Source organism: Vanellus vanellus, assembly GCF_965231255.1.
Source record: "Vanellus vanellus genome assembly, chromosome: 8".
Lineage (NCBI taxonomy): Eukaryota > Metazoa > Chordata > Aves > Charadriiformes > Charadriidae > Vanellus > Vanellus vanellus.
The window spans coordinates 23,110,501-23,125,292 of NC_138913.1; the positions used below are offsets into that span (position 1 = coordinate 23,110,501).

A 14,792-nucleotide genomic window follows, 5' to 3' on the forward strand; every position below is an offset into this window, starting at 1 on the left:
GGGTCACTTATTTTCCACTACTTCAGTAAGATACTGCAGCAGGCTAATGATTTTACAAGACAGACGGTTTAAAGCATCGATTTGCTGCAAATTGCTCAATCCATAACTCATGAGCAGCTCTACGGGTTTTCAGTCAATCAATCCCATTAGAATTTACAGTTTGCATAAGCTTGTATTACTCAATCTGTGGATGCAGAATGATTTTTTTTTTTTGGTAATCTTCAGCAGCCCCTTGTTGTTGCTGTTTTTTTAAACTCTCTTAAGTTTCTATGGGTGGGTTGGATAAAATCCCTACCTTGAGGGTTCTGACAGCATGCCTGAAAAATACACTGTCCACTTCTACACAGGCACACATGCATCCTGTGTCAAGTCCTAGATATTCCCTTGTAGAAGACAGTTAACATCCAAAGAAGGCAGGACAAGACGACAAATGGAATTCAGTCTCTGTCACCTGCAGCACTAAAACTCTGCCCCAATTTGAAGCTGGATTCTATTTTACACTTGTAAGAGTGTGAAGTCAAATGGCAACTGTTATTTGGACCCACACGAGTAATTCTTCATAACAAGCTGAAATCTCTTCTGTGTGAAAAAAATAGCAAAGGCAAAAACCCTCTATGGATTGAGTGACAGGACTTTTGTCACATATCTGTAGTATAGAAACAGGAAATTGAGAACTACGCTTGCTAACAGATCGAGTTCTAGATTACTTTATTACTGGTGACGCCAGTATGTTTGTACCATGTTTTCTCCTGGCTTTATAAGAAAAGGGTCAGTTCTACCATTATTAATTCGTACAACAAGGTCATTTCAGGCAAAACAGTTATAGGCAAGCAGAAGTTCAAATCCTGTCAATGAATTCATAGATCTGAAAAAGCATTGTATTGGTTGTTACAAAAGAGCAATGTGGCTGAAGGGCTGCTAGTACGGGAGTGTTGAATCATCCCACTCCAACTGCTCTTGCCTGGTAGCATTCTGTTTGTCTCCCTTCTGGACAATCACTTCCTCTTCCTCCTCCTCCTCCTCTTCACTTTCATCTGATTCAGCACTGGTTGTATCTTCCTCTTCATCTTCTAGGTCTTCTTCCTCACTCTCCTCTTCTGTCTGATGAGGCTTTTCATATTTCTACAGTACATTTAAAGAAATGAAAGAGAGACAGTAGAAGAAAAGTGCCTTCTTGCTAGCCAGTGGCTGTGAGAACGTGAGCATTTATTCCACATTTAGAAATGCTAACATGCTGGGAAAATCTGCTTTCCATCCTTATGTGATTATTAGGCATCAAATATGATACAATTCACTAGCAAATATTCAAAAACTACTCTAACAAGAATGGAATGTCAATAAGCAATATCTTCGTAGTCAAGATGCCACAATTTAACCCTTCAATGTCAGTTTCTTTAAACCGCTGATCATTTCCCCTTCTTTTAGTGTATTAGCTCTTACATTAAAAAGTTAAAAACAAAGTAACTAGATCATCTTGGGTACCTAGGGTGCAAATATGGATGGAGAGGAAGTGGTGGTGTTGTACCCAAGAATTCTTCACCATCCTATTTAGTAAATATATATGACAACAAATACTAAGAAGTGCTCAAGGTGTGTGGAGCTGAAAACTGAGATGGGGTCCTGAGTGTACATATGTATAACTGTTCTGCCAAGACTAAACGAGTGTATGCTCAAAGAGGATCAAAACTCCCTGCTGAGTAAGCTACCAGCCCAGACAGTAACTCCTGGTGGTACCATGATATAATACTATGCCTTAGTTACGTACCTCCATGGGGTTGACGGTAATAGTCAGAGCAGAATCATCCCAATCCATTTCATTTTCTTTACTTCCTTCATTGTCTCCAGAGCTGTGCTGATGAGCTGTCCGAATTCGATAGACCCCCAAGGTTATGATGAAAATGAGTATACTCACGCAGATTATGATAACGATAGTAGCCACACTTGGAACAACTGTAACAAAAGGTGGAAAAGGGAATGGGCTTACATTTGTGGAACAAATTGCCTACAAAACACTCAATACATTGTTTTTTTTCCCTCAGTACCTCTTAATTTGGATTGAGAACCAGCACAACCATATGCCATCTACCTGGGACTACAGAAAGCGTTGACAAGTGCCCATCTACAAAGGCAGAGCATACACGAATGGCGTTTAGAGCTATCTTATAATGAGCATTATAAATCATAACTAAAAAGTGAGTATGCCTACCATTTATTCTTTAAATCACTTTATTACAGAGGACAAGCAGTCAATCAGTGCAAAATCAGTTAGTTTCAGAACAAATGTTTTTGCAATAAGGTTCAGTTATCTTACCTGCATGTTGTCTCCTGATTACAGCTAAAGCGTTAACCTCACTTATGAGAAAAAGTATATCTCAAAGCTTAAATTTTCAAAGATTTCAAACACTTGTACTGTGATTTCAATCTCAATCTCCAAGAAATAAAACAACACACTGATGCTCTATTTTTGATGCTCTATTTGCCTGTGTTACAACCTTCCTGGGAGACTCTTGAGGATTCAAGACATTTTTCCTCACTGTTCTTTTGCACTCTGAGAAGCCTCTGTCTCCACCTAGTCACAGGAAGAAATCTCTCTCAACTACTCGTATATTATGAGCCCCATAATTAGGTTAGTGGAGAAGTGCTGCCACTTTCTATGTACCTTTGCTACCTAGGTACTGCAGTTCCAGGAGCTACAGTACTTCTGTACCCCATTTTATTGCCTAGCCCTGCCTGTAAGAATGGAACCCTGAAATCAGAAGAATATTAAAGTAAAAAGAAAGAACTAGTTTGCAATACTTCATGTTGTAAAAAAAAGTGTACAGAAAAATACAGTAATTTTCTAAGCATAATTGTATATAACTGTGTATATCTACTTATTACTACCTACACTTTACATCAGCTTTACTTCTTTACATATGTATCATTCAGCTAAAAGGATTTCAGAATTCAGCATTTAAACAGATATATTTGTCCAGGGTTTAATTTCACTGAAAAGGCTTCAGATGACTTCAGATTTTAAGTCTTATGGTCCAAACGTTCAATTTAATGTCTATAATATATACTAATGCCCCCTGTACATGGCTAGGTAGACCTATCTTCGCTCCAGACTGAGGCCTGGACAGCAGCTAACAGAACAACTGCAGCAATTACATATTTAAAAAATTAATACAAACATCTCTTCCTTTTGCTTTGAAAGGGGTGGGCAGAAATTAATATGCCATAGAAATACAGATGTACAAAGACAATATGAGCATAAATATTATCCTTCATACTATTCAATACTAGAAACAAGACATTTTCTTAATTATGTGGGTCAGAGTACATAATCTTTAATGAAGACTTTAAAACAGAATACCAGTTTGTAATGACAAAGTACCTCCTTGGAAAGAAAGAAGAGAATTCAATGTTACCTTCTTTCATACCTGTGCAATGATCTTTTTGTGAGGTTTCACAATCTGTAACTATGGACTTCAGGGCTTTATTTGTTGACCAAGCTGAATCACAGGGGAAATGCCAACATACCAGAATCATTAGGAGCAGTCTCTGTAAAGTTGTCACATACCTGAGTTGTGAACAGCACTTATGCTTCCCTCTGGGTGGTGGACAGATTGGAGAAATTGCGGTTGTACTATCATATGATTTACATGGTCCATGAAGTCAGAGTTGGAGCTGTGTAGAATATTAACCTGGCACAAGAGAAAAATAAGAGACCAGATACTACAATGTGCCCTATATTCCAAGCCTGCTGGCTCCATACATTGCACTGAACTATGAAGTTCATCAGCAGATAGGAACACTATTATATAGATCTTAAAGGCCAAATTAACTTTTTTTTTTATGCTAGTGAAAAATACGCAGGTTAATATATTTCTCATTTCTAGCACTAAAAATGCATTCTAACATTTCTAGCTGTAGACTATCAAGTGGCACAGAAATAGATTTTTTTGATTTACCTGTCTGGATAAGCAGTGACTTTTCTTTCTCTGCACTGATCAGCTTTTAGGTGTTCCCTGACAGGTAGCGGGAGATTTGTCACTCTGAATATTGACAGAGAAGGTATCAAACTCGTTGACATTAAACCCAAAACAGTAAGAGGTTTCATTTTTTTTCTGTGTCCCTACTTTCAGAGTGAATTTCTTTGAAGATACGATCAGTTCTCTGCCCTACCAATAGTTATGTTATACAAAAAACCCTGCAGTCATTGTCAGGGCTGCAGAATGCTAAGGTAAAAAGAATTTTCAATACAACATAAACATGTAAAAAACTTTCAGAACCAACTACTAAATTTTGAGCCTGTTACTAAGAAGGTCCTGCCCCTTTCCCGTGGTTACTTGGTACCTCTAGGCTGGATAAGTTGATTCTTCAGAATAGGCCCACAATTCCTGCTGAGATCCATCAGCACTAATTCTCAGTCCCTGAGCCATTGTGCTGCACTGCACTTAGTAACAGCACATATAAGCTCAAGAGAGCTATCTAAATATTCTTCTGGGGGCTGACCACGTCTGGGCTGTGGATCCAAGAGAATGAGACAGATGAAGTCCATCCTGTGTGTTCATTACCTGTATACTGACTTTCCTCCTCAAATCTGAAATCAAGTAAATTACCAGGAATGACCTCCATCTGATGAAGAACTAATGATCAAACTTATTGTAAGGGGGTAGTACTTGGAAAAACTGAAAAGGTGAATGCTGCAGGAAAGAAAAGTATGTCACGTTAAGTTAAAAAATAACTAATCTAAGGAAAACAATGAAGCTGTAATGATTTACTTTCAAGCAGGTGTATAGATCTTCACGAAGACCTGTAGGAGATTTTACATCATGGAAAAACAATGATGATGATCTTAGCCTCCATTCCGTTTGAACAGGAGTAATTCCCTGTGTTAGCGGAGTTCAAAAGAAGGGTCATCTCCTTACATATGCACCAGAATAGACAGACCCACATTGAGGAATACCCACAGGAGAAGACAACTTCCTATTTTTATGGAAATTAGAATTTTTTCTCTATTTGATTATAGTTACTAGAACCTATCAGTCAATTTTTTACATATTTTAAAGAAAACTTACTGTTGCTGAAGATAAGGCTAGTGCTCAGCCTCAGTGCTGGAAAATTTGACGCAATGATTGCTTACCTCTAAGTTAAATTCATTGCTGGTGTAACGTCCATTTAGCTCTGAGCACTTGACTCTGAATTTTCTGTCAAAGGTGGCAGAAGTGTACCAGTTACGATATCGAATCTGCCGAAGAACCTGTTCATAGTTGTGCATGCTGTCCACACCTGAAATAGTGGTAGAGCAGTAATGATCTCGAGGAGTTATTATGTAACAAATGCTCTGTACAGTACAGGAGAATTCAATTATTCACAGAAAATACAAAATTTGGCAGCATGATCTGAAAATGGTAGTCTGATACTCAATTATGTGAGAATAGTTTTTGGAAATGAATGTAGGTCCATAAGGGAGAGGAACACACACAACAGCAAAGATTTACAATAAATTATTTAGTAAATGAAAAAAAAAAAGGTGAATGAGTTACTAACACTGTACAGGAGCACTGAGGAACCCCTTCATTCCCACATTCCACTGTGATGGTCAACAAGAGCCCCCACATTTAAAGAAAGCAGCGTTGCTATCTTCCTTATTTGGGGAGTAGCAGGAGGGATGCTGAGATCAAGACAAAGTGGTGCTGTATTCCAAAAGATAAAACACAGCTCATCCAGAGATCAAGAAGTGACTACGCTCTTTGAGACGCAGTCTCTCCTGGAATATTTTATGGGTAGTACATCACAGATTTCTGTCTAACTTATTTCAAATTAGTCCTTCCATTCCAATAATGTAATTGTCGGTGAGTAGAAATAAGGGAAAGCAAAGTCCATGAACATACCATAGACTGAATAGCCTGCTGTGGAATTTGTGGCATCTAGATGTTTTCCTTGAAGCTCCACACGATCTAGTTCTAAACACTCTTGTTCAGGATCCAGTTCTGCACCAATGACCAAAATATCACAGAAATCCAAGTTGTGAAGCATTTCCTCTAATACCGCTGGCTTATTGGCTGTGAATACATGGCATATACCATGAAAAAAAGAAGAAAGAAACTAAGATAAATGATCACAGAACAGCTCAGTCATTTTATGTGCTTTGCATCAGGGCTTTCAATTTTTGCAAAGACGGCTGAATTGTTTTTGCCAATATTAAATACAACACACTTGAAGCAAATCAAAAGAAAGAGAAGCGTCTTGCCTGTTCAGGTGCTATGACGATGAAGGCCTACAAATACCTAGTGAGATAGATGATAGATAGAAAATATGTTGCTCTGTAATAAAAGACATTCAAGAACAGTACTGGAAGTAGAAAAGTGAAATTTGATCCTGGAAATAAACTCATGTAAACAATTCTGTGTTTCAATACTGTATTGACACCAGGTTGGTATCACACATTCATTCTTTTCTCAAGGAAAACTGAACTGAAAAAATACATGTCAAATATATCCGTGCTCGGCTGATTCTCTCAGTCACTCTATGGCCCATAAAGAATTTGCATTACAAAGAACATGGCCATCTATCCACGAACATGGTATTATCACAAATGGCAAGACACTGTGTTGTGTGACTTGGAGAAATTGAGTCGTAAACTGACTATCCTTCAGTACGTACGGTCAAAAATAAAAATTCTGTCACTGGAAAAAGAGTAGCATATTGATTCAATATTGTAATTCTCTGGGTCAACTTCGCACAGAGTGTCTGGCGAGACTGCTTAACCAGCTCCCTGAGGGTACTGCAGGCACAGAGACCGCAATCTTGGAACTTAGCGCAAATTTCATTTTAGAGGCTGTATGGGGAAGGAAGGCATAGACAGAAAAATCTTATGCCCTAGATTCCCAACTCCCAGTACAGTGAATTTGGATATTTGAACTCTAGGTACAAGTTTAACTTACCAAAAAATGCAGACCCAACTCAAATTTGCAGGATAGGCAAATCTGAATATTGCTATGGCTGATGAGTTGGACTACTTCATGGGAAGCTGTAAGAAACAGGCAAGAGCTGGGCTGCAGAGCGAGGGAAAAGCCTGAACTGGTCAGCTTTGCTGCTCTGCGTGCCAGTGGGCAAACAGGAGAGGTGGGGCAGCAATTTTAGCTATTGGTGGGATCCCACTGATTTCTCTACTGAGGCAGGACAAGCAGCAACACATTGGCATTCCGGGGGCAGGTAAATAAGGTCTCAGAGACATAGTCAGGCTGCTGATCTGCTTTTGATGAGAGACAGACCTAACTGGTCCTGTGACTGGGGAATACTGGGTGTCTAAATCAGCCTCCTCAGCCTTGCCATCTCTGCTACAGTCATGATGATCATGTGATGTAAATTCCCGATAAGGGAAAAAAATAGCTATAGGTAGATACAGGTCAAGATTTATTGCTGTCTTTGCCTTTTTCAGATAACATTAATTAAACAGTAGTTTAAGAAATGCTGCTATCTTCCTTTTCAAGGTGAGACTCGGGCTTTTTAGGTTACAAGGTGCTACAACAGTAATTGTGCCAATAATTGTACTGGGAAAAAACAGGGATAGATGAAATTTATGAACTAAACTGAAGGGCAGTAGTTCCTAATTTACTGAACAGTTTTGAAGATGTCATACCGTTTAGGGACATGGAGCGTTATACATGCATTGTGTCTTAAGTGATGGATAATGATCACTCTTGTATGCAAGCATTCATTTTTTTGTGTACTGTAATTGTATGCAGTCGGTATTATGATATGATACACTTTCCAGCCTTCGGAGGACAAATGCAGTTTCAGGCAAGTGCTAAGCAGCGTTATTACAGAGCATGGCCTCAGGGAATCCATGCCCCTAAACTTGCACATCATTAGTGATTTTCTATTTTCAAGAGATGTACATCTAGTTGCTGCTTATTCTAGTCCAACAAATATTCTTTAAAATAATTCCTCAGCTTACTGGGCTTTTCATTTACCTTGCACACAAATATCCCAAAGGAAGATTCCTTTATAGACAATTATTTTAAACCTTATTTATATTTTTGAACATTCACCTAGTGTCAAACAATAATACACAAATTGCTCAGTATTAAAATAAATTATCATCCTTGAAAAAAATCTTTGAGAATTATTATATTTACATTATATAGGCGGGAAACTGAGGCCCAAGATTACTTTCTCACGTATCACCCACAAGTCAGTAGCAGAGCTGGAAACATAAGAACAGACTAACACTCCAACTATTAGTCAATTACTGCTTTCCACTTTATCAGTAAAATGAATAAAATTTTGTTACAAATAGATTGTAATGAAAATATGTTATTCAACGGAATATGGAAAGAAGAGTGGAAAGGAATTATTCTGAAGTAGGCAAGAAGTTAAATGGAAAAGCTGCTTTTTTTGAAGCACATACTCATCTATCACTAGTTAACACATTTTTTAACGTGTTTAATTGAATGTCTTCATTACAGTATTATTGCTGCCTAACTTTGCCTAAATTAATCTGGGTGAAGTGACTTCCTTTGTGCTACTACTACACTATCCTTTAAAAAAACGCGAAGGGTTGTGTTACAAGGTAAATAATAATATTTAAAAGAAATGCACAAACCTCTGTCATGTTCTTTTGAGTCCACTGGATGCTCCATTTTAGTGACTGTGCTGACAATCCTGATGTCAGGTAACAAAATAACACCTCTTTCAAATTGTGCAGCTGGTCTAGCAAAGTGGTCCATCCCACTTATTGTAATCTTGGGCTCATTGGCCTGAAATACCATTACATACGCATCTATATCTGGGATACTAATGCAGACATCTTCACCAAAACATCTGAAAAATATATTATTCATTAACTGCATGTAACACATTGCACATCAGAGGTGTGTGGCACTTGCACTGCCCAAAACCCATCTGATGGCTCTCATCCTTTTGTATTGTCTCAGATCAGTCTATTCCATACTTTTGACGCTGCCACACGTAAGGACATGCATGTGCACGACCATGTCCATGGGCCAGCTCTGTTCCTCTCATCCCCTGCCACATTTGCAGCTATTGCAATTACGTAGAGACAGCCTAGCAAACAGATTCATGACAAGCTCACTCTTCAGTAAAGTCCCTATGAGAATAATATTTTGATGTTTAACTGACAGTTAACAAAGTAGTGAACAGTTACAAAAAATCAAGTTAATTAGATGATAGCAACCAATTGTAGTAAACCTAACATTAAATTCTCAAAGCGATACCTAATGAACATAATATGGTTATCTTGTCATGTACACATAAAAGGGCCTAATTATCCCTTTAAATTGGACCCATCATGAACTCATTCTGGCACCCCCCAGTATTTACTGGGGACAAAAGGGGCCTGTATTAGCATTTTTGTCTGAATCAGCGCTGTGCTTTGGAAGTGAATCGCCTGACAAACTCTGCCTTACTGTATCTTTGCACAAGGCTTGAGCTAGCCTTGTGTGCAAACTGGACCGCTTCCAGAAGATGCTCTCCAAACACTTAGTGTGGTCTGCCCACAGCACTAGACTAAACCTAGTACGTAGTAAGAACAGCGCAGTAGAGGAGAGTTCATGGAACTCACGTTTATTTTCACTCTAAAGATCTGCTTTCACTGCACCGCACGACTTGCTGTAACAGAGACATACCCAGGGGAGCTCAGGAGTGGTAAAAGGCTCTTTGGTTATGTAGAACTGTAAACATTGTTGTTCAGGTTCTGTCACTATTGTTGCATGAAAATGGAAGGACACAAATTTCTGTTTAACACCCAACACCGGTACTTCGGTGATAACAGCCATATAAGGATACAGACAGATAAAGGCTATTTCAAGCATAGCTACAAATACCGTTCTTGCAGATATGTTCTCTTTTGGATGTAATAGGACTGCTTTAAAAAGTCAAGGCTCTAGCTATCTCAGGAGAAACTATAACGTTTTAAAATGAAGACTAAAATAAGAGTGCAATAAACGCAAGTACTTTTCAGTCTGGATTGTATGCTCCAAACTATAAATAGAATGCAAGTTAATTTCATCAACAAGAAAAGTTTCTCAAAATGACAATAGAAAACCACAATGTAAATCAGCATAAAAGTAAATGAAAGTCATCCTTTATGCTTAATAACATAAAAGCATGATTTAGCGATGTAATCTAGCCAAAATTCTTCTTTTCACATGTCCAAAGAAAAAAGTAATTCATTAAAAATATTCCTAATCTAATCAGTTCAGCTGAAGTATAACTTACTGGACTTTAGATGAGACTTTGAGACGTCGTACGCCTGCAGTAGGGAACTGTCTAGAGTTGATGTATGAGACCTTTCGGAGAGCTTGATTTATATTCTCAATGTCATCTCCTTCCATGACAAGGACTGACTGGGAAGGGTTGAAGTGATACTAAGGGAAATGCATACAATTAGTATTTAAGGTACCAGGTACAGAGTACAAAATAAGACATTTTCAAGGAATGTTGCACAGACATAAGTTTAAAATCTAATGATTTAAGAAAAAAAATAATCTTGTTTGTTAGCTATTGCTGGCTGAATCCACATGTTCCCTAAAACATGTGCTCATATCAGTCATCTAATTCCTAGCTGAATAACTACTGTTAATTTTGTAGTAAACTGATCCTGATTTGCTGTACTTTGCCCAGCCTTATCAACTTTGCTGATACTATTTCTGCAGCTCTAAAGTTCAAAACCTTAACTTACTGTCATCATTATTATTACTGTGTAATTTTTTTTGGTTAAACACATCCCCCATATAAAAATATTGGCTTAAGCCAAAGTAGTGTGCAGAAGCATATTTTTCCTGCTTTCTGTTTGGTTTTACCCTGGGCTACCTTTCTGAGATATATTTCAACATGAATGAACAAAACAATTATAACATTTCCCTCCTACATCTTCATTAATGTCAGACACAATAAAGGGTATTCTCCTGTCTCTGTCTCATGATCAATAAGGGTGTCATGATTTAAGATGGAGCTGCTACTTGCACAAAGCCAGCTGCTCATTGGAGCCAACAAACCTTGCACAGTCACTGCCTATTCTTGTAGCCCTGATCTTTCTCTAGTCCGTTGCATTGAAGAGAAAACAGTCTTGCTGACCAAGAAACTTTACTACTATATCCGCATAGCAAGTGATTGATTTTATCCTCATCATAATTCATCCTGATGCCATTTTTTTGGTATGTTAATAGGTTCTGCAAACCGTCTGCATTGCAAAGAAAACCAGATTAAGCCCCTTGATTTGGTACCCTACTGTTGTCAGCACAAAACACTAAGAAATGCACCCTCCTCTCACGTGCAGTCCCCAAAGCTGGATATTGATTATATGAACGTGTTGTATTCTACACGGACAATGGTTGTCTACACTTCCTTACAGTAAGAAAGGTTAAAAAGCAAAAGAGCAAATAGACTGTGAAGAGCAGAATGAAGCACCAGAACACGGAGGACTGGGTTTAAAGCTTGGCAGGAAGGTCATAACACACCGACGGGTATTTTTTAACAAAGAGGAGGACTAACATGAGTCACAGCCTGCATACACTTCTTTCTCCTTTATGTAAGCTAGCAGTAGTAGAGAATAAAATTAGCAAAAGGAGACTCTAGCTAGTTAATAGCTCAGTTGCCAGAACAGCTGGAATGTGGAATGCTGCCAAAGGGACTGGAGAAAGCCCTCGTCTGAGCCATTTTTGTCTTTCTCATTAAAAAAGGCTAAAAATAGCGACAGTTTAGACAGTGTTTCTGAGAGCTGTCACAGATACCTCAAAATTAGGCTGCAGACACAAAAATGCCAACACTACTGTCAGACACTGTATTACAACTGCATTGCTCTTTCTTAGGTGGCTAAAGGGTGAAGCTTCATGAGTCCAAAGTGCCCAGCAGAAACACCTTCCACCATCAGCTCGCCTATGCTGAACCTGCTAAGCACCATGTAAATAGCCACCCAGAACCTACCATCTGTGCAACTGTCACGCGTGCTATTCTGAGACCAGGTATGTTTATTTTTGATACCGGAAACACTTTCTCTTTATTAATCTTCCATTCAAGGTCAGGTGCCAACTGTTCCAACTGTGCCAACTTTGCACTTTCGATTTTCATTTTTACCATTGTTTTCAGAAGCGCATCAGTTATACTACACCACTGTAACTTATCACCTAGACAAACATTTGAGTGAATTTCAGATCAGTCTCCTATCTTGTACAATGAAAAGGTTTAGCTAATAAAATGTAGTACACGGCACTGCCACTGCATGCTCTAGATCAAGTGTTAGAGCACCATCTTCCTCCCCACTGAAAAAGCACCCATGCAGTTTCACAGGATGCATAGTCTGCAGCCAAAGTATCCTCCCCGTTTGAATTTGAAGCTCAGCTCTTTTGGAGGACGGCATTGTGAATTTCTGTGCTAGGAAATAGATTCACAGTTTGTTTACACATTAGGCAGAAGAACACCTGTCATCTAATAATGGTATCAGTAAAGGAAAGCTGAAAATGCATCGCATCTATGTATTACAGAAGTTATAGTCATGATCCTACATATGTATCTAAAAGAACAGAATTTGTCTTAACAAATGCAAAGTATCATAGCCACTATGTCAACTGAAATAGGATTTCGCTCTGTTGTTCTCCGATCTTAGAAAAAGTGTTACAATATCAGTAAAGATAGTCCTATGGATAATGAAGATGGATAATGATATGCAAATGTAAAATTTTAGTTTCTTGACTTCATTTTTTTTTACTGTCCAGTTTTCATGTGCCATAGCATTTTCCTCTTGGAACACACTTTGAATTTTTGATACTGTTGCACTGGGACATCTTTCGGAGTTGCCTTTAGGTGACAGATATTGCACTTATGTTCTCCACTGCTTTAAAGCCACTTCAGATCAAAATTCAGTAATTCTTTGGAATCACGTCTATTTCTGTAAAACTACCAAAATAAGCATGAGAACATGACCTGGCAATTCTTATGGACTCTGAAATATCAGCAGTACCATACTTTCTCAGCATCTAGCTTTGCAATAATGGAAACATTTTTCTTTGCAGTGTCACAGCTCTTCTACTGTTCCACTTTTTCTTTGCATGACTTTATGGGAAATTACATTGCTTCTAGGAGTACATTTGTACTGTGTGTACTCTACCTTGGGCTCTCCACTTCATAAATCAGCTCTAAATTTTTATCAAAGATTATGTCAGTTCATCCCTCACCTTTATTCCTTGGCCAAGACTCTCAAGAGAATTAATATCCAGACCTTCCTTGCAGGCTTGCAAACAGGAAATCACTTTCTGGCTCTCAATTTTGCCTGGCCGGATAGTAAGACTGGCCAAGCTGCCATGGAAATACTGAGCAAATCTGGGCTTGGTGACTTCACCTCCTGCAAGAAAGAGAATACAAAATGATTATTGATACCAATACACAAACCACACATCTAATGATTCACTTTATGTTTTAACGTATTTAAAGAATTTATACCCATTTTAACCAAGTATTTTTGAGTTCCCATTTATTGTGATAAGTGGAATTGCTTTGTGGGTTGTTGGGTGGTACCTAGCAGCAGTTTGATTGTCAGTGTTTTTCCAGTATTGTATGCAGGTGTTTATAAAGTTGTGATAACATATTCTGACATGAAACACGGCTTCCAAAATCTGTGTCCAAGGAAGCACAGCATTTTAAAAAATGAATTGATGAGATTATGGGAGTGATCAAACATGAATTCCAAAAAATGTTTAAGGTCCGATGTTTATTTATACAGAAACTGTAGTTTCAAGTTTTCTATTACAAGATCACTTACACAGCCTTTGCCTTTCTTCTCCAAAAAACATACCACCTGAAGCTCTTAGATGTGCTAAGAGTCACGGCTCTATGAAGCAAACTGCCACACTCTCTACAGATGGTTGTCCCTAAGGATATGGTGTACATTCACGGCAGTGAATGCAGGCCAAAGCACAGCACTATGCTGAAAGAAAGGCTTGCGGTGCTTCCCTTACCCAAAGCAGCTCATTTGGTGCCAGATGAGGTCTCATCACTGTATGTTGCATGAGGCCCTCTAGCTACGTTCTATTCAGTTTCACTCTAGGCAGCTTCAAAGGAAGACTGATCTTTAGGAGTTGTCAATAAAATGTGATTACATACTGCCCGCACCAGTGATCATCGCATCTAAATTACTCTTGGGATATTTAGTGATTTACTCATCCTCTTCTAGGAGAATTTTTAGAGCTTGTCTTTGCTGCAAGTGTTAGCTGTATCAGTGCACGTGAATTACTACCTACCTTCAGCCTGAGAGGACTTGAGAGAGCCGCGCAACAGTGAAGCCGTGCAGACTAATTGGATTAGCAGTTGATAAGCTGTTGTAATTGGTAGATAACTCATCTCTGCAGTGTTTGTAGCTTTAGTGTCAGACAACTTATTTCTGCCAGGCAAGCTAGCTCAAGCTTGAACTTTTAACTTGAAGATTTGTGTATGGATTGGGGTTAGGACAGGGATGAAGTGGCAAATTTTCTTAAGCTGGTGGTGCTACCTAAAAGCCTGAAAAAAATCACTTTAATCTGTGCAGTATGAGCACTATGAGGAAGACTTGAGCTATTTTATACAGCAAAGAAAATACACGCTGGTGTGCTGAGAGAAAAGAAGGTGTCTAAGCAGGCTGTTTCTTTACAGAAATAGTCAGCTTTTGTTCATTTTTTGTTAACATTGCAGCACAAACTGCCTCTCTTTTTACCCCAAGGAAAGATCCTCAAGGAGAGATTATTCTTGTCTACTTTCATTCATCTGTTATACAGAAAACTTTCTCCAGACAGAATTTTTTTGCGGTTTCA

General features: G+C 38.5%; 1 protein-coding gene across 2 annotated transcripts in view; it reads right to left on the reverse strand.

The window, feature by feature from the left end:
* Positions 1-918: 918 nt before the first annotated feature.
* The window catches only part of CLSTN2 (calsyntenin 2), a gene marked incomplete at both ends in the record, with an annotated part of 388,624 nt that continues 374,750 nt past the window's right edge, over positions 919-14,792 (reverse strand). For both annotated transcript variants that reach the window (XM_082487183.1, XM_082487182.1), the window contains 8 exons: positions 919-1,122; positions 1,766-1,950; positions 3,563-3,686; positions 5,129-5,274; positions 5,880-6,050; positions 8,597-8,814; positions 10,231-10,379; positions 13,185-13,351. In XM_082487183.1, the coding sequence (XP_082343309.1) occupies positions 919-1,122; positions 1,766-1,950; positions 3,563-3,686; positions 5,129-5,274; positions 5,880-6,050; positions 8,597-8,814; positions 10,231-10,379; positions 13,185-13,351 (1,364 nt within the window). The remainder of the gene's footprint in view (positions 1,123-1,765; positions 1,951-3,562; positions 3,687-5,128; positions 5,275-5,879; positions 6,051-8,596; positions 8,815-10,230; positions 10,380-13,184; positions 13,352-14,792) is intronic.